This window comes from Oreochromis aureus, linkage group 11, assembly GCF_013358895.1.
Source record: "Oreochromis aureus strain Israel breed Guangdong linkage group 11, ZZ_aureus, whole genome shotgun sequence".
In the NCBI taxonomy this organism is placed as follows: domain Eukaryota; kingdom Metazoa; phylum Chordata; class Actinopteri; order Cichliformes; family Cichlidae; genus Oreochromis; species Oreochromis aureus.
In genome coordinates, this window is record NC_052952.1 from 28,155,829 (window position 1) to 28,175,106 (window position 19,278).

A 19,278-nucleotide genomic window follows, 5' to 3' on the forward strand; every position below is an offset into this window, starting at 1 on the left:
AATAATTTCACATGTACTGGGCATTAGGTTTAAAAAAAAAAACCCTGGGGCAGGGGTGTGTTGTAGAGGGTTAAAGATTTTCACAATAATACAGTGATGATTGGTGACTTGGAGTTCTTTGATAAAAGTCAGTGATAGAGATGTCTTTACACTGAACACAAATTTCAGTTCTTTTACATGAGCACTGAGGAGAAAACGAATCTGCAGAATAATGCAGACAAAAATTATTCTTAATAATTAGGAGGGTTTTTTTTGTATCCCTGTTATGGGGTTAAAACGATGCCAGCTTAAAATGACAATGACAAATAATATTGAAACTAAAAATATTAACATTGATTCTAATCTGGCATTATTTTAACCCAATACAATAGTCCTTCTTCATCCATTTCATGTTGTATGTGCGGGACGTAGATCGACCGGTAAATTGAGAGCTTCGCTTTTACACTCAGCTCTCTCTTCACCACGACGGACCGGTGCAGCGTCCGCATCACTGCAGCCGCAGCACCAATCCATCTGTCGATCTCCGGCTCCCTTCTCCCATCACTCGCGAACAAGACCCCGAGATACTTGAACTCCTCCACTTGGGGCAGGAACTCATCCCCGACCCGGAGTGGGCACTCCACCCTTTTCCGGCTGAGAACCATGGCCTCAGATTTTGAGGTGCTGATCCTCATTCCCGCTGCTTCACACTCGGCTGCGAACCGTTCCAGTGCGAGCTGGAGGCCCTCACCCGATGAAGCCATCAGAACCACATCATCCGCAAAAAGCAGAGATGAGATTCTGAGGCCACCGAAGCGAAAGCCCTCCGCCACTTGGCTGTGCCTAGAAATCCTGTCCATAAAAATTATGAACAGAACCGGTGACAAAGGGCAGCCCTGGCGGAGCCCATCACCCACCGGGAACGAGTCCGACTTATTGCCGGCAATGCATTTTTATTACATTCTGCCTTTATTACAATAGGAGTGCTAAACATGCCTGCAGTTCAGACCTGGCACCCATGGAAAACATTTAACGTGTTATGAAATAAGAAATACAACAATAAAACACAAACTATTGAGCAGTAAAAATCATTTGTTGTGCTCATCTGTCACTACAAGGCATTCAGACGAGTTTATTCCAAAAATGCATTACATCTTCTTGGCTGTGGAGAATAGATAGAAACAATTACATTTGATAACTGGAAATTTACAGGACACTCTCATATAGTACATGAGATTACAAAGGTTGCATGTCTGGCAATGGAACAACGCATCATAGCTATGCAAGATCTCCCTCTTGCATAGCTCCCTCAAGGTCAGCGCCACTGACTCTAAGGAGCTGTGTTAATGACATCATACTCTGAAGAGCTGACGTTTCTACCACTCAGTGACATATAAGTTCTGTCCTCTTCTTTTGGCTTCACATTCTTTCGTAGTTTGCTGCAAAAAAAGAAACAAATGAATTATTTGAAAGTATGCCGCACAGATGACACTGACACTGAAAAACACACCAGCGAGGACCCAAGGAACGACTCCACTGTAAAGTCCATAGTACATTTCAGACCCTGCCATGAGAAATAATGCCATGGACATTATATTCCTAATCAACTAATACTTAAGTTACAAGTAATTATTCTAGCATCATGACATGGATCAGCTCCAACAGAACAAATCTGATCCCTATCAATTTGAACTGGATCAGAAATGTTGGATATTGTTGTTTATAGTGAGCTTAAACTTTAAGGACAAAAAACATGTTATTTTTTTTACCATAATTAATAATATTTATGAGTACACTTGAGACCCTGTTGAATATCATGGCCCTTGACAAAATTTTGCACACTGGTAGCATCAACTTTCATGCTTTAATTTATAAAGTATATCTGTCTCCCATCAAAGTATCTTAGTCTTTGTTCATTCTGACCGCTGAGTTGTCATTACTACTACGGCATGTCAGAGTCACATTGGTGTTTGCTGGTAGTGGACCAAATGAACAGCATACTCTAGTGTCTTAAACAAAGTTTTAAACAGTATAGTCAGACTGTTTTAAGAGATTTAATACTCTACAAATTGTAGAGTGGTAAGCCAGTCTTGATTCCTTTTTCTTTAATTTGTGAGGTTAGGTTAACTGGTGATTCTATATTAACCATAGATGTGAGTGTGAATCACTTTTTCTCTCTGTGTTTGCCCAGTGACAGACTGCAGAGTTTGATAACCAGAAGAAAATGGAAGGACACATTTTTCAAATTTATGAGACTGATTGACAGGTAGCCCACTCAGTTACCACTGTGAGAGGATCAGTCAAAGCACCACTGAATAAAGTTTAGAACACTTAGACAAACAATGTAACAACACAACAACTGGTAACATGTGAGTGAAGGTGCTCATAAACCAAAGTGAACAATTTACATACTGTACTACGCATCATTGTATTTACTGAAATATATCCAGCCTTTTTATATTTATTTGGGACAACCCCATTGCAATGATGTAAACCATATTGTCTTGTTTTTCTGATTTAAGTTGTGGTGTTATAAATAGGAATGTGTTTTATTAGTGTGGTTGAGACATTAAAATGATCTGTGCTATAATGTTTGGCTAGCTGTAATACTTACACTAGATACCCAAAAATGTCAGAAAAATTAAATAGGCTACTAGCAAGGGACAGTGGCATTCAGTATAGTAGTTGTAGAGTATAAGAGAGGTGAATTATGAATTATTATATGAGAGGTGGATTATGTGTTGTTAAAATTCTGGATGAATACAAATGCCTAATAATGTGATACAAAAACTGAACTTTGACTTGAGTCAGATTAGAACGTGCAAATCCAATCTTGTTTTCAGCCTGGCAAAAAAAAAAACCCGACTGAATTTAGAGGCTACAGTGTTTAAACTGGTTCCTGTTCCAAATAAAGTCTCCTGGTCTCCATCAGCTCTGTACCAGGTGTAGTTCCTCACTGCTGGGTTGGCATTACTGCTACAGGTTAGACTCACATTGCTGTTCTCTGGTACTGGACCAGAAGGACTGACTGAAACTGTGATGTTTTTAGGTGAATCTAAAGAATGAGTATGGGTATTGCACTTCCTGACATAAAGCCTTATAAATTTATTTAAAAAGATGACATCTTAAGAATGCTTGGACCTTATTTTAGCCTACTGCCTCTTCTGCATAAAAAAGGGTTATGCATGTGAAATGTTATGCATAAACTAAAGAGCTATTTAAAATCATTTAGATCAGACAAAAGTGTGGTATTTTACTTGAATGTAAAAAAATAGTGCAATAACACAATCACTTGGTTGTATATATTGGATATTGACATGTATTTCATTAAGTCTGATTGTTGTATTAAAACAACAGTTTAAGAATGCTAATACATTTTTTCTTTATAATGCTGATAATCAAGCACTTGATTATTAAACATTCACACTTTATTAAAATGACCATCAGTAATTGTGACCATGTTTGTAGAAGCAGATGTTTGTGGCAGTTTGCTGGTCTGAGCATTCAGGAGTGTGTTAGCACAACACCAATGAAATAAATGTACTGCAAAACATTACATATTTTATGAAACTGGTAGTGAGTGTACTGTAGCTGGATTAACCCAACCCTAACTGCTTGTGTGGATTAGTGGAATTCCTAAAGTTATTGACAGTAAATTTATTGCAAATGAATACGAAAATTTACCAAAAACAATCCTGACAATATCTCTTAACTGGCTTTGTAGAGCACAGGATATCATTGACTAAGGCAACAAATCTCCTTGTTCTCCACTGCATTATGTATGTGGGTTAAACAAGAGTATTTACAATTGCACCAAATACAAGCCTTGAGGTTCTGCAGAGCTTTTAAACTTGCTCATACAAAATTGTTGACTGGCAGATCCCAGCGAGTTGAAGCTACGGCAGAGCAGGGTGGAAAAATGCTTCACTTGTGGTTGACTCAGAATGAAGGAGCTCCTGTGAACTGTGATGTTTAGAGTCTCACTGAATATTTCAAATTCACCAGAGTGATTGACAGGTTCCCCATTCAAATGCCACTGTACAGCAGGGGAAGGGTTTCCCTCAGTGTCACAGGAACAGTTAACCTGACTTGCAGTTTTAACACAATCTGATGAAAACAGGATCTGTGGAAGAACTGTCATTGAAAGAAAGGGAGAGGAGTCAGTCAAAATAACCTTGATGATTGAAAAATATTTGCAAAAATTACTAAAAAAATGAACTGACAAAGTGACCGGTAAACTGCTGTGTGTAAAGATGGTCATGTCTCAAACTGAAGTCCTTTCTGAACATACTTGCTTGCAATACTTATCATTATCAGGAGTGTTTCATTGCTTTTGAAATAGTTTTAACCTGTGCAAAAAACAGATCTACATAATGTATTGCCCAACACAGACTTTATTAAAGTATGTGCAGACTTTTTATATTTATTTCAGAAAATCACACTGCAAAGATTTTTTTGTTTTACTGCTTAAGGTTGTTTTGTTATGAATGGGGATATTTTTAGTCTGTGATAATCTGTGCTACAATGTTTGGCTATCAAGGATTCTTACTGGAGATAACCAGAAATGTCAGAAAAATGGAAAACACCAATGTGTTGTTACAATTTCTAACAAAAATAGTATAATTTAATTTTGAGATACATACAATGAATCTCAAGCTGAGTCAGATTAGAACGTTCGACTCCAATCTCATTTTCAGCGTTGCAGAAAAATGTCCGTCTGTCTCTGAAGACTTGAATGTTTAAACTGGCTCCTGTTCCAATTAAAGTCTCCTGGTCTCCATCAGCTCTGTACCAGGTGTAGTTCCTCACTGCTGGGTTGGCATTACTGCTGCAGGTCAGAGTCACATTGCTGTTCTCTGGTACTGGACCAGAAGGACTGACTGAAACGGTGATGTTTTTAGGTGAATCTAAAGAACAAATATTAAAACTTGAAAATTAGTTGTGTATTGTACATTGGGTATTACACTACCCATCATAAAGCCTTATAAATTTATTTAAAAAGATGACATCTTAAGAATGCTAGGACCTTATTTTAGCCTACTGCCTAACTCTTCTGAAAATAAAGTGTAAAACAGTGAAATGTTATGCATAAACTAAAGAGTTATTTAAGATCATTTAGATCAGACTAAAACTGTGGTATTTTAGTTGAATGCAAAAAAAAAGTGCAATAACACAGTCACTTGGCTGTATATAATGGATATTAATGTGTATTTCATGAAGTCTGATTTATGAATTAAAACAACAGTTTAAGAATGCTGATACTTTTTTTAATTTAAAAGAATATACTGTTTCTATTTGCTAAATATTGGAAAAACATAGTGTATAAAACTTGTTCTAATGATTAGAATCTTTGATTTTGGGTTATACTGATGATATGTAAAGCAGATGTGAAATATGATATTTACACTGAACATCAATTTGAATGCTGCTGGAACGTCCAACTCCAATCTCATTTTCAGCGTTACAGAAAAATGACCGTCTGTCTCTGAAGACTTGAATCTTCAAACTGGTTCCTGTTCCAATAAACGTCTCCCGCTCTCCATCAGCTCTGTACCAGGTGTAGTTCCTCACTGCTGGGTTGGCATTACTGCTACAGGTCAGACTCACATTGCTGTTCTCCGGTACTGGACCAGAAGGACTGACTGAAACTGTGATGTTTTTAGGTGAATCTGAAAAATGAGCAAAGAAACATACAAACTGAAATGTTAAGACAGTTTTCCTTGCAGAAGAAGTAGTGTTTATAAGTTGGGTACAATGCCTTTAAAATATATATTTTTTCCCATTAAATTAATAACTCATACACATCTAATACCAAACAGGAGAGAAGGGAGCAAACCACACCAATTTACACATTTTTTTTTAATCAAGAAAATTTGTAGAGTGATAGTAAGAAGTTTCTTTAGCCCTTTCTTTCTAAAGACTGATGTATCCAATAAAAATGATTTTTCTTTGTCTTTATATTGACTGACTGAACCATGCAACTTACAGTCACTTGACCAACTTTATAGTTCTAGTTCTTTTTACTGAGTGTCAAAAATTACCCATTCATCATCTTCCACAGGGGCTGGAGCCTAGCCCAAATGCCACTGGGTGAGAGGCAGGGTACACTGACACAGACAGTGATTCTCTCCTGTGGGCAATTTTGAGTCTCCAGTAAACCTACCCCTCCTTCTGTGGGTGGGAAGAGAAACACCACATAGAAAGGCTCCAGCCAGATGGTGGACTTGTTATTTCATGATCTATTGCAGGGGTAGGGAACTCCAGGCCTCGAGAGCCGGTGTCCTGCAGGTTTTAGATGTGTCCTTGATCCAACACAGCTGATTTAAAAGGCTAAATTAGCTCCTCAACATGTCTTGAAGTTCTCCAGAGGCCTGGTGATGAACTAATCATTTGATTCAGGTATGGTGACCCAGGGTGAGATCTAAAACCTGCAGGACACCGGCTCTCGAGGACTAACGTTCCCTACCCTTGATCTATTGTGATACTTCTTTTCCTCTTTGTCCTTTTTAGAGTTTGGTCACCTGGAAATGATAAGTGCCCCGGTTCTTTCATACCACTATTCTACTCTACTTAAACCGCTTTATACAACACGCCTCATCCATTCACCTAATTTATGTTTAAGTGTTTTCTAACTGAAATAACAGAGAAAGTTTTATGTTCATCTGATAACAGCTTAGCTAAATATCGTTACCCGAGGATATTTGGTGTGTAAATTGGCTCCAGTCTGCATGCCAACCTTCCAAATACTAGATAACCTGCTCTGCCTTCTCAGCTACACCAGGCACGTGCGAGGGGCGGCTTGAGCACCTTCCCCTTTCCTGATGGGTGTCCCAAATGTACGGTGGCCCCTAGAGACAAAGCACGTACAAACTCCAAAACACTTGCAAACTCCAAAACACTTGCAAACTCCAAAGCACTTGCAAACTCCAAAACACTTGCAAACTCCAAAGCACTTGCAAACTCCAAAGCACTTGCAAACTCCAAAACACTTGCAAACTCCAAAGCACTTGCAAACTCCAAAACACAACGGAAGTGCTCCAGGACGCTAGGGGCAGTGTTGAGCTTTTGTTACCTAGTAACTACACAAGCCATGAAGTACCAATGACCGGATTTGGGCTGTAGGCCGCATTTTAAGGCCGATTACATCACAGCGACACGACGAAGGCTGTCCCAATTCAAAGGCTGCTCCAAATGCGGCCCTCAAATGCGTCCTTAATTTCCCTGAATTTTAAGGATGGGTCGGTGTAGCCTTCATGGCCCAACATACCCCAGATTTCATAGCGCGGCGGTGGTGTGGATAATTTTGCCGAAAAAACGGCGGAAGCCGAGCGGCCGAAGAGTAAACTTTCAGAAGTAAGTACTGAATATTATGTCACTTATTTATGCGCAAATGTTTTTATAATGAAGAACATTAAAACATTACTGTTGGACACATGTCGGGAAAGTTATGTGACATTAGCTTGGTTTTAAAGCCTTTACTTAAAAATATTCGCCGTTCAATGGTCGACTTTAATCTTACAGAGAATGTGATGATTTCATGGATAATTAAAGTCAGTCATATATCCACAAACACAACAAGCTGAAAGTCAGTGATGCTGCTCGGTTTGCAGTCCTGAATATCACGGCACAAGCAGGATTCACTGCACTGTTAATGTCAGCTATGTTTTATTGTTGCCTCTGTTTGGTGGTGTCGAGCCAAATGGACTTTAACGTGTCTTTGAACGAGCTGACGGTTCACTCGTTAAACTGAAAGAAAGATGCTTTAATCACAGGAGTCACACGTGTCCACTGGACCATCTGGGAACTCCTCTTGTTTAGCACTCGTAATAACACAAACGCTAAATCTTCCTTCTCTTTGTTGTTTTGTAGCAGTGTATACACCTGAGACTGTCACCTGTCTGTCTGTCCTGCACTCTCTCTCTGTTTCTTTCTCTCTGATTGTAGAATAAAAGTATGAACATGTGTTTATAAGTTACACTTGTGTTTAAATCCTGCAGCTTATCACACATTTGATTTCCTTGTGTGACAACTGCAAGTGTCCAGAGTGAGGACAGACTGAGGGACCCACTGCTGCACATCATCTGTGAGCCTTTGCACCCCTGATGATCCACCAGGACAAACTCAGCCGTGTGTGAGGAAGAGGAGGAGGAAGAGCCAGCAGCAGCTGACAGATGGAGAGAATAGACAGACTGTTCCCTGTTTGTGAAGGACTGGTAGAAAAGTTTAACATAACTAATGTCTGTCCTGAATCAGTCTTATTAGGTAACCTTCAAATAATGTTATCATTCCAGTGTTTTCAGTGTGGGAGAAAGTACTCAGGGCCTTCAGGTTACACACTATGAAAGGCAGCAACAAGTTTAATGTTCAGAAACCTAAAGTATGTATCAGCAGCAGAATGGAGCTAAAAATAAATGTTTGTTTCAGTTCTATGAAGCTTTGAGTATTTTGGATTAGTAGCACTGCTGTGTTTGTTGCATCATATTGCTGTAATTGTTTATATGCTTTATATATTCTGAGGTAACTTGATCTATAGTGTTACATCATATTCTATAAGGATGTTATGTGTTTGTAGACTTTCTGCCCAGTTTGACCCATTTAGCAGAAGTCCGCCTGTTTAAGGCTCTGATATCTATTCTGTATGACTTAAAGCAGTTATGACATGGTCTGATTTTCTCACACAATAAAGGAATATTTCATATATCAGTCTACTCTTCATTTTATCAGAAACAGTTATCACAGCTCGTACATTTTCTTTTTATAAATATATGTAAGCAATGAGCCAAATTTAGTAATGCCAACATACTGAAGGAACAACATTTGTCTCTTATATATGATACACCTATATATATCTATATATATATATATATATATATATATATATGCACTATCAAAGATACTTGTCTTTGAGTGAACATTTAAGGTGATAAGACATATAAATAACTGCAACTTGAATCTGTAAGCTCAGTATTTAACACAGAGTTCATGTTAACTGCCGTAATAACTAATAATGATTAATATAATAACTATAATATTGGCCATATAATATTTACATTACCAAAGTGATATGACTTTAGTCTCATGAACAACATTAGCAAATTGTTATTTACTAACTAATCTTAAATGACTGTTCAGTACAGAAATGAAGCCCAAAAATCATGTTTTACTGTCCTGTGGTCTCAGCCTCAGATACTTATCAAATCATGCAAAGCTCTTGTAGAAACAAACAAACAAATGAACAAAATATGTTCTCTTTCATTTCTGTCAAACAAAGTTGTATGACACGTTTCCAGCGGTTAGTATCATGGTTGCTAGGCAACCTGGGAAGCGCGTCGGTCATTGGTACTTCATGGCTTGTGTAGTTACTAGGTAACAAAAGCTCAACACTGCCCCTAGCGTCCTGGAGCACTTCCGTTGTGTTTTGGGTTTGCAAGTGCTTTGGGTTTGCAAGTGTTTTGGAGTTTGCAAGTGTTTTGGATTTTGCAAGTGCTTTGGGTTTGCAAGTGCTTTGGGTTTGCAAGTGTTTTGGAGTTTGCAAGTGCTTTGGGGTTTGCAAGTGTTTTGGAGTTTGCAAGTGCTTTGGAGTTTGCAAGTGTTTTGGATTTTGCAAGTGCTTTTGGAGTTCGCAAGTGCTTTGGAGTTCGCAAGTGCTTTGGAGTTCGCAAGTGTTTTGGAGTTTGCAAGTGCTTTGGGGTTTGCAAGTGTTTTGGAGTTTGCAAGTGCTTTGGAGTTTGCAAGTGTTTTGGATTTTGCAAGTGCTTTTGGAGTTTGCAAGTGTTTTGGAGTTTGCAAGTGCTTTGTCTCTAGGGGCCACTGTACAAATGCCCTTTTCTTGAGGCAATTTTTTTTAATGTGTGTGTGCGTGCGGAGTCCCGGCTGTGCCCCTCAACAATGATATTTAACTATTAATCACAGTTTAGCTAAATAAAACATCTGGCTTGCATCAGTCACATGACTACCATTAACCAATGATCGCCCCTGATGGCAGAGCACGCTCGTTACGAGCCGGGAAAGAGCTCGCAAAGAGGATGCACATTTTTTTGCTTTCTGAGCAGCGCCCATATGACAAGCCATTTCAGCCAAATATCGCGAGTTTTCTAACATGTCTGGTTAAGAAATGCCATAAAAAACACTATTTAATAATTCAGAATGCCGTGAAAAACGGAGTTGACCTGACAGAACGCCGTATTTTACACCAGGAAGTGGCACCTTGAACGCCCCTTCTGAGGGGCGGAAAAAAAAACACACTTTTTACCTGTCTTTCAACGCAGCTCAGCAGAAAATGACATTCAAAGACAGATTAAAAACTGCGTTTTTCCCGGCCTTCAGTGTCAGCTGTGAAGGCGTTTAAAACGCTGTTTTCTTGAAATTATGCAGGGCCTTCGCCATGGTGTTAAACAGCGTTTTTTACGCCATTTCTTAACCAGACGTGTTAGAAAACTCACGATATTTGGCTGAAATGGCTTGCCATGTGCGGAGCTGTAGGAGAAACAAATTAATTGGGAGACGCAGACTGATGCAACAAAAAACCACTAAGTAGGTGTACAGCGTACACCTAGTATGCGTACACATAGTCTATAGCACACAGGAGTATTAGCTTATTATTACATGTAGGAAAGCTGTCTTGTGACAACTGACAAATTGAAACAGATGAGCGTGCTGTGTGTGCAACAGCGCGGCAAACATTACCTGTCCTTTTATTAACTGCACAAGTAGTGCTGGTGAAAGCTGCTAGCTAACTGGGTAAGGGTCTGTAGCTCTGTCCACCGTTTTAGGGAACATATTTAGTTTTAAAGTAAGTTACAGGACTTTTGCTGCCTTCCTGGAGGGCTTCTATTTCACTGAAAATGATCTAATACGCATTTCTAAATAATTATGGATTATTATAATTATGATTTTTTAAAAACACATCCTATGTTATTAAAGAAAATACATTAAGAAACAAAATATATTAGATTTACATTTCAAATATGACAAAATGCTGATTTTACAGCAGCAAAATTATTGTATCTTTACAGTTTAAACATTTAATAAGCTTTCTGCCCGTCGTGTACAGTCAAACAAATTGAATCCTCATAAATACATTATTTTATGTTTATTACTTAATTTGTTTATTTTCATCACTTTATTATTATAGCACTAGAAATAAATAATAAGGGAAGTATTCTGGATCAGCACCATGATGCGAGAGTGGATCTCTCACCAGCTAGATTAAAAAGAGCACAGCTATCAATAACACATGTACCAGTTGTTCCATTGCAAAGGTATTCAAGTATAAAAACAATAATAAACACAATGTTTTGGTTCTATAATATTTTTCTAACATTACTTTATTATAGATTAGGTGCAAGAGTTGTTAAGTGTGGATAATTAAATAATAGATTAATGCAATAGTGAAGTGTGCCTTGTTGTCAGATGGACAGCAAGTGGAGAGTGATGGATGAGATGAGGAGATGGAAGAGAGGCAAAGAGTGATTCACAGACAGAGCCTAGTTTATTTCTCAAAGTTTTGTTGCCTTATGGTTCCAAGCACTGTCGCCAATCTTTGCATTCTATCATTATCTCATAACACTTGTTTAATCAGCTACCATCTCTCCTATGGACTTTTTACAGATCAACACAGCCCTGCCCTCCAGCACTATCAGCAGCAGGAGCAGCAGCAACCCCTCAACAGCAACATTTTACCCATCAGGTAAAACATGGGCTAAGTTTGCTTTGCACTGTCCCCACCTGATGACAGTGATATAGTATGATGAAGTTCCATATTAGATTCTTGATGAGTGTGGGTGTGGCTTCAGTCTGGTTCTATGTGCCCCTTTTTAACTTTGAGTGCCCGTCCCTTTAAACATCTCTGCACAGCCCTGAGCTACACCCACCCCAGCCACCACTCCTGAGCTAAAGCCAACCAACCTCACCAGCCCTGAGCTACAGTCCCACTTTACCCAGTTGTGTTCATTATCCATATTTACTGAGTGTGTATTTATTGCCTCTATCTACCCACATTTCTTTGTTGCATTGCACTGTTGAATATTCGTTTTCCCACTGCTATTTTCACTCACATTTGTCCTGGTTTGCATTCAAAGACCCTATCGGCTACCATTTGGATTTTTCTCCTGCAAAGTATTTTTCCTGAACAAAGGTTAATTTTTTATTTACTATCTGTGGCCTGAGTCTGGAACTGGGGCCTCATTCACACATCACATAACAGTTATCTGATTTTTTTTTTTTTTTAATAATTCTGCATTACTGTTTTTTTATTCACAAAAGAAATATCATAACTTGGGGAAAATACATGATAATATATAGTAAGTGAAACTCTGAAACTGTAAACTGTAAACTGAAAAGCAACTGTCAAATGTGAGTGACTAAATGTAGTTTTGTTTTATTATGAGTCTTAGAGAGAAAAAATAACAGATCTAGGTAACAGTATTTATTACTAAATACATTACTACTATTTATACGTTATTACTATTTATTTTATTTGAAAAGAGAAAAAATAAACTCACATGAAATATCAGGAGTTAAACTTGTTTCAGCAGTGACATCAGGGCTGCCATCTTGTTTCTGGTAGGCAGCAGTGCAGGAGATTTTATTTCCATGATGGAGGTGAGAAGCAGTGAAACTCATAACAGAAGTCTTGACTTTAGTTTTGTCCTGATTCTCCTGCAGTGTCTCCTGAGTCTGACCCAGGTTAGGGGTTCATGTCAGAGCTGGAGGATGAGACCAACATGGAGCTGGAGCTGGAGCAGAGCACGCCACACTCACCAAATCTCCCTCCTTCACCTCCAGTGTGGATGGAATCAGAGTCGGTGAAGGAGGATCTTGTGGTGGGAAGAAATATTTTCATCAGTCAGTAAAGAAATAAGCAGTAATTAATTTCAGGATTTTTTTGCTGTGTAAAATCCAATAAATTCATAATGTCAAAGTCAAAGCAGCTTGACTAGTGTCATTTATTCACATGAATTGTCTTTATATGGATATAAAAACTTACCTATGAATGAAATATCTACACCAGCTTGTGTAAAAGTGTATTTCAGTGCATTATTACACTCCAGTCTGAAGTAATATTTACTTCTTTGAAGAAGATTTGCATTATTGAAAGTTGTGGTGCAGTCTTTCTTTGTTAAGTCTCCTCTCATTTCTTTAGTTGCAATTAGTTTTGCAGCTTGTTACGGGTATCAAATATTGAGGAAGAGTACAAAACCAGAAAAGTCCAGAAGGGTTGGGTCAAAACAATGATTTTATTTGAGCACACGCGCAGGGAGATAATCAGTATGGATCTCCACCCAAAATACACTTCAGATTGCTTTTATAATATCAGGGTATTATGACGCCCCCTCATGCGTTTACAAGCACATAATTTGCATCTTAAGAACATTATTTGCCTCTTTTACAGACAGTGATATATTTTAAGAGATAAATGCAGACACAGGAGTTCCTCTTTCTGGCATCTTCTTCCAAATAAGGCAATGGTCTCAGGCCTTTGAGGTCCCCATGGGCTGGTCCTCTCCTTGTGTCACCTGTTGTCAAGTAAACTCTAGTGAAACATCCATCCATCCATTCGCTTCCGCTTATCCTTTTCAGGGTCGCGGGGGGCGCTGGAGCCTATCCCAGCTGTCATAGGGCGAGAGGCGGGGTACGCCCTGGACAGGTCGCCAGTCTGTCGCAGGGCTAACACACAGGGACAGACAACCATTCGCACTCACATATTTACACCTAGTGGTAATTTGGATTATCCAATTAACCTATCCCCACAAGCTGCATGTCTTTGGACGGTGGTAGGAAGCCGGAGTACCCGGAGAGAACCCACGCAAACACGGGGAGAACATGCAAACTCCACACAGAAAGACCCCGGCCTGATGATGGAATTGAACTCAGGACCTTCTTGCTGTGCGGCAACAGTGCTAACCACCGTGCCACCGTGCATTTTCTCCACCTCTGCTAGATCTTGATTCCTAAAATGGGTCCCATTATCTGATCTAATTCTCTTGGGAAACCCATGCCTTGGTATGTAGTGGTTGATTAGACACTTGATGACACTCTTCGCGTCCTCTCGTTTGGTCACCCATGCCTCTGGCCATCCGGTCAGAGCATCCACACACACCAACAAATACCTGACTCCTCCCGGTCCTGGATCGATCATGTCGGTGAAGTCAATCACGATTTCTTCTCCGGGCCTCTCTGGCATGAGGAACTTACCTGCTTCTGGCTTCACCGCTGGCTTTGGATTGTGTGCCCCCCAAATTAGACACGTTCTGGCTTTCTCCTTTATCATGTCTCTCAAATCAGGGTGCCACCAGTGACACAAGTTTCTCTCCATCTGTGTTACTCCTACATGGCCAAGCCCATGCGCCTCACTTACCTTTTTTTCAGCCAGCTTAGCTGTCAGAACCGGTCGCCCGTGGGGTCCTCGCCACAGACCTCCTTCTTTCCGGGCTCCTCGGTTCTGCCACACCTCCTTTTCCTCTTGGGCAGCTTCTTCCTGAGCCTGTCTGGCTTCCTCCAACACATCGGTGCTTGGTTCCTCCTCAGCAGTAACTTCCACCATTTGCCTTCGTCCTTTGTAACCTGCAGCTTCTTTTGCGGCTTCATCTGCTTTCTGGTTCCCTTTGGCCACCATTGTGGTTTCCTGAGAGTGTCCTTTGCATTTTATGATACTTACCTCGTCTGGGTCATTCAGAGCCTTTTCCAGTTCCTCCATTTCCTTCTTATGGCATATTGGGGCATTGGTTGCCGTTCTGAAACCTGCTCTCTTCCATTGAGCAAGTTCCACGTGAGCTGCCCCAAAAGCATAAGCTGAGTCAGTGTAAAATATTCAATTTGGCACACTTTGGAATAATTCAATAGGTAGTGCATACCTTTTTATATGGGCTGCCCGTTGTCCACTCAGTTCGATCACCGGGTAGTCTGTGTGACCCCCCTCGGACGTCCAAAACTCCCCTCAATAACCGAACGAGCCCCCAAAATGTTACGGGTATCAAATATTGAGGAAGAGTACAAAACCAGAAAAGTCCAGAAGGGTTGGGTCAAAACAATGATTTTATTTGAGCACACGCGCGGGGAGATAATCAGTATGGATCTCCACCCAAAATACACTTCAGATTGCTTTTATAATATCAGGGTATTATGACGCCCCCTCATGCGTTTACAAGCACATAATTTGCATCTTAAGAACATTATTTGCCTCTTTTACAGACAGTGATATATTTTAAGAGATAAATGCAGACACAGGAGTTCCTCTTTCTGGCATCTTCTTCCAAATAAAGCAATGGTCTCAGGCCTTTGAGGTCCCCATGGGCTGGTCCTCTCCTTCTGTCACCTATTGTCAAGTAAACTCTAGTGCAACATGTTTGCTGAATACATTCAGGCCTCTGCTCAGGTCTGTTTCTAGGTTATATGTGGTATATATATATATGTGTTTTGTAAGCATGTGTGCGATCTTTCTTCAGCTCCCAGCCTCTTATCCAATGGATCGTCCGGACCTCGCGCCGAACGAAGCTTTTGACCTTTAATTACCTGGGGGAGCTTCAACTCTTTTGTAAGCACAGAACTGCAATGTGTGTATAGAGATATAACAATATAAAAATGATTATAACTGCACCTGTAATAAAGATAAATATGGTGTCAGTATGTTTAAATGTCTCCACGCCGTCTTAAAGCTATATGTGATATTATTAATGCGATGCTAATGCTATTAAATATATTGTAGCAGTAAAACAATTTCTTTAATTCCACAAGCTCCACTGACCCAATATGCTTCACATGTATGATCTAAGTTAATTTTGTGATTTCTGGCTACATCAAAGAAGCAGGGGATGGTCACACAGGTTCCACTCACGACATTTATATTCTGTGGCATCTTGATTCCCCACGTTCCACCTGAAACACAGACAGCTTTTAATTCCATTACAGTAATTCGTATATTGTACTACAATCGATTAAATTTTTTCTGCTTCTCCAGTTCAGGGTTGCTAGGGAGCTGAGCTTCTCCCAGTTGGCATGTGGCAGGAGGCAGGATACACCCTGCACCAGTCGCTAATCTGTTGCTGAACTAACATATAGAGACAGATATCCATTCACACTCACATACTCAACTCCGGGCAGTTTACAATCACTAGTTAACCAAACCCTGTGCACGTCTCTGAACTGTGGGAGGAAGCCAGAGTGCCCTGACAGAACCCAATCAGACAGCAAGAACATGCAAACTCCACACAGTACACAGTGTCCCCATTCAATCATACTAATAGAATTCTATTTTGATAATAGTCAGGTATGTACACAATAAAATAAGAATATTAACGAAATTGAAAGGTAATTTGTTCACTTTAATATTATGAAAGACAGACATCACAGCTTCTTTTGCATTCTGACTGAATTGTTAATGGAACATGCCATTACAGACCATAAAGCCAAGTGACAAAAGGAAAACTGCTCTGCAATTCTACTTTCCAGTTTGAGCACCAGAGTGAAATTAAAAACGTATACAAACACATGAGTAAAGTGAAATAACTAATAAATAATTTCAAAAAAACCTACATGTTAATATGACAACAAATAAAAATTGTAGTTCAAACTTTAAAAAATTGTCAAATGTGACTCATTACATGTAGCATTGTTTTATTCTAAGCCAGTATTAGAGAGTTCCTACAGAAGTAAACAATATTGCTTGGAAATTGTATGTTTCACTGGAAATTTTAGGTCATATATTCTCAGAAAAGAAGACCTGCAGTTCACTTTAATCATTAAGACAATCATACATCAAGGAAATCAATTTAAAAGGAAAAGTTTGTATATTTATCAACATGTCGGAGCTTAAGTTTTCCATTATGTTTTGAAAGTTCCATAGAAGTCATGACTGCAGAATAACTAAAATCATTACGTTACGAGCTGTTTTATGTCTAATTTGAACAAAGTCAAGAAAAGTAAGTCAATAGCAGTGACATTATTTATAGTAGAGGACAAATAAACTCACTTGAAATATCAGGAGTTAAACTTGTTTCAGCAGTGACATCAGGGCTACCATCTTGTTTCTGGTAGACAGCAGTGCAGGAGATTTTATTTCCATGATGGAGGTGAGAAGCAGTGAAACTCATAACAGAAGTCTTGACTTTAGTTTTGTCCTGATTCTCCTGCAGTGTCTCCTGACTCTGACCCAGGTTAGGGCTCCATGTCAGAGCTGGAGGATGAGACCAACATGGAGCTGGAGCAGAGCACGTCAGACTCACTGAGGTTCCCTCCTCCACCTCCAATGTGGATGGAGTCAGAGTCAGAGAGGGAGGAACATCTGGCAAAAAGATCAGTCCATAAACAAATGAGCAGTAATTCATTTTAGGATTTTATATGCTGTGTAAAATCTATTGAATTCACAATCAAGTCAAAGCAGCTTGATTAGTGTCATTTATTCATATGAATTATCTTTATATGGATATAAAATCTTACCTATGAATGAAATATCTACACCAACTTGTGTAAAAGTGCATTTCAGTGCATTATTACACTCCAGTCTGAAGTAATATTTACTTCTTTGAAGAAGACTTGCATTATTGAAAGTTGTGGTGCAGTCTTTCTTTGTTAAGTCTCCTGTCATTTCTTTAGTTGGCTTTAGTTTTGCATTTTCACTGTTAAATGAAGGTGAATCACTCCAATATGCTTTACATGTATCATCTAAGTTATCTTCAAACTTGCTCTCTACATCAAAGGAGCAGGGGATGGTCACACAGGATCCTCTCAAAACATTTATATTCTGTGGCATATTGATGTTGAACGTTTCACACAGTGCACCTGAAACACAACACAATGAATTGTAAAGAAGAAATGGAAACAGTAATTTACAGCAACAGTACAGTTTTTAATTATTGTAGCCTTTATCCAGAGTTATCACTGTCGCTAGGACTTCAGTGTTTAATTCAGGTACAAATGCTAAATATTTTTACTGTTAAATATCTAATAAATGGACACCCTTTGTAGTTTAGTAGATGTTTCATGTTAAATAATCATCTTTACACAATAATCTTTACGTGATGCTGATTTTTTCTCACTCACCCTGCAGCAGAGAACTAATGAGAAGAAAAGTCAGAGTTCCAGCCATCTTCTTACAAAAAAGTGAAGTTTAAAGGAGTCTGAAGTTTGCACATGAAACAATTTACATGATTATTTGTTAAACATTACCAGTGAAAAGCTGTTATGGTGAAAAGTGAAGTAAAAAATTTTTTTCAATGTATTCTGTTAAAACTCTCCAATGATCTTTGAGAATATTTTTAGTGCATTAGCTCAAGATAACAGTGTGATACAGCACATATTTTTCACTCAGTAACAGGGCTCATTATCACCTTTAAAATATGTGATTATGACAGTAATGGTCATTTTCCAAAGCCCAGCGTTTCCATGTAACTACTGTCACTACTAGGATAATTATTCAGCCTCAAAAAATCTGCTAAGATACCAGCATACAGCTCTTATTTCAAAAAGTTATGTTCATAAACATGATGGACGAGAGATAAAGAAAACCCTTCACCTTTTTCCTGTGGAATTTTTTCCTCGACAAATATGATGTTTAATCTAAATCGCAGTGAATCAAAGAATGATAGAAATGTTAGCTTTGCATAAAACTTTGATATTTCTCTCATATTTAAGATATAAAAACTTACATTCTTACGAGTTTCATAGAGAAGTCATTTCTACATATATGAGGTTTTTTAAGAACTGTTCAGGAAGTGATGTAAAAAGAGGAAATAACACAAAAGTATGAGTGTGAATATTACATATGCTTTTACCAGAAGTAGCTGTTAACAGTACCACCTTCTTTTTTGACCACGATCTCCACAACACATCTTGCACCACTGAATGTGCTGTAATCATTTGTATACACTTAGTAATAATGTTCACTATTTGGCTTTATTGTATTATTTGGCTGAAGGAATAAAGTAGAGTAATGTTTGTTAATGTGTAGAGTAACAGTGTAAACTATACAACATATTTGATCTCAGGGTCAAAAAGTCAAACAATATGTAAAATTATGTAATGTGTTGAAGCCACATGAACTCACTGTCTTAACAAAGCACTTTTGTAAAATGATTTAACACCCTACCGTACACGTTTTGATGGTAGATCAACATCATATTATGACTCATTTTGGGCCATTTTATTGCCTAAAAATAAATATATTTCAGATATAATCCAAGATATTTGTTGTGCAACAATAGTATAAAACGACAGAGAAAATGATTAACTCAGACACCATTACACAACTATTAGAAAGCAATAAAAACATCTGGAAATCTTCCCGAATTGTGAAGAATTGAA

The 19,278-nt window shown here is 38.7% G+C and overlaps 2 protein-coding genes across 3 annotated transcripts; both read right to left on the bottom strand.

Annotated features, from left to right (window-relative positions):
- Nucleotides 1–3,743: 3,743 nt before the first annotated feature.
- LOC120442822 (B-cell receptor CD22-like) lies at nucleotides 3,744–12,649 on the bottom strand. 2 transcript variants are annotated; one of them, XR_005614954.1, is made up of 4 exons: nucleotides 6,671–6,797; nucleotides 5,385–5,648; nucleotides 4,623–4,886; nucleotides 3,744–4,113 (listed from the first exon to the last, which is right to left on the bottom strand). XR_005614954.1 is itself a non-coding variant. In XM_039620109.1 (4 exons), exons 1-4 carry the CDS (start codon nucleotides 12,601–12,603, stop codon nucleotides 4,324–4,326), a joined length of 654 nt encoding a protein of 217 aa, XP_039476043.1. In that variant the 5' UTR covers nucleotides 12,604–12,649; the 3' UTR covers nucleotides 4,301–4,323. The 2 variants fall into 2 exon arrangements, 1 of the variants encoding a protein (XP_039476043.1); XM_039620109.1 differs by lacking the exons at nucleotides 3,744–4,113; nucleotides 6,671–6,797 and adding exons at nucleotides 4,301–4,328; nucleotides 12,483–12,649.
- Nucleotides 12,650–15,009: 2,360 nt separating this feature from the next.
- On the bottom strand, nucleotides 15,010–18,619 carry LOC120442831 (sialic acid-binding Ig-like lectin 14). The gene is made up of 6 exons (XM_039620140.1): nucleotides 18,491–18,619; nucleotides 18,019–18,095; nucleotides 17,416–17,757; nucleotides 16,949–17,260; nucleotides 15,725–15,855; nucleotides 15,010–15,577 (listed from the first exon to the last, which is right to left on the bottom strand). The coding sequence occupies exons 2-6, from the start codon at nucleotides 18,062–18,064 to the stop codon at nucleotides 15,566–15,568; spliced, it is 843 nt and encodes a 280-aa protein (XP_039476074.1). The 5' UTR covers nucleotides 18,065–18,095; nucleotides 18,491–18,619; the 3' UTR covers nucleotides 15,010–15,565.
- Between the last annotated feature and the right edge of the window lie 659 nt (nucleotides 18,620–19,278).

Excerpts from the sequence above, each read along its gene's own strand:
- LOC120442822 (XM_039620109.1), bottom strand. The coding sequence starts at position 12,603 with ATGAGTTTCACTGCTTCTCACCTCCATCATGGAAATAAAATCTCCTGC. Across the intron at positions 5,649-12,482 it reads TTTAACTCCTGATATTTCAT|ATTCACCTAAAAACATCACA; the intron begins GTGAGTTTATTT and ends CTCATTTTTCAG. Across the intron at positions 4,887-5,384 it reads CATTCAAATTGATGTTCAGT|ATTCACCTAAAAACATCACC; the intron begins GTAAATATCATA and ends TTTGTTCTTTAG.
- LOC120442831 (XM_039620140.1), bottom strand. The coding sequence starts at position 18,064 with ATGGCTGGAACTCTGACTTTTCTTCTCATTAGTTCTCTGCTGCAGG. Across the intron at positions 17,758-18,018 it reads CATTAGTTCTCTGCTGCAGG|GTGCACTGTGTGAAACGTTC; the intron begins GTGAGTGAGAAA and ends GTTGTGTTTCAG. Across the intron at positions 15,856-16,948 it reads TTTAACTCCTGATATTTCAA|GTGGAACGTGGGGAATCAAG; the intron begins GTGAGTTTATTT and ends TCTGTGTTTCAG.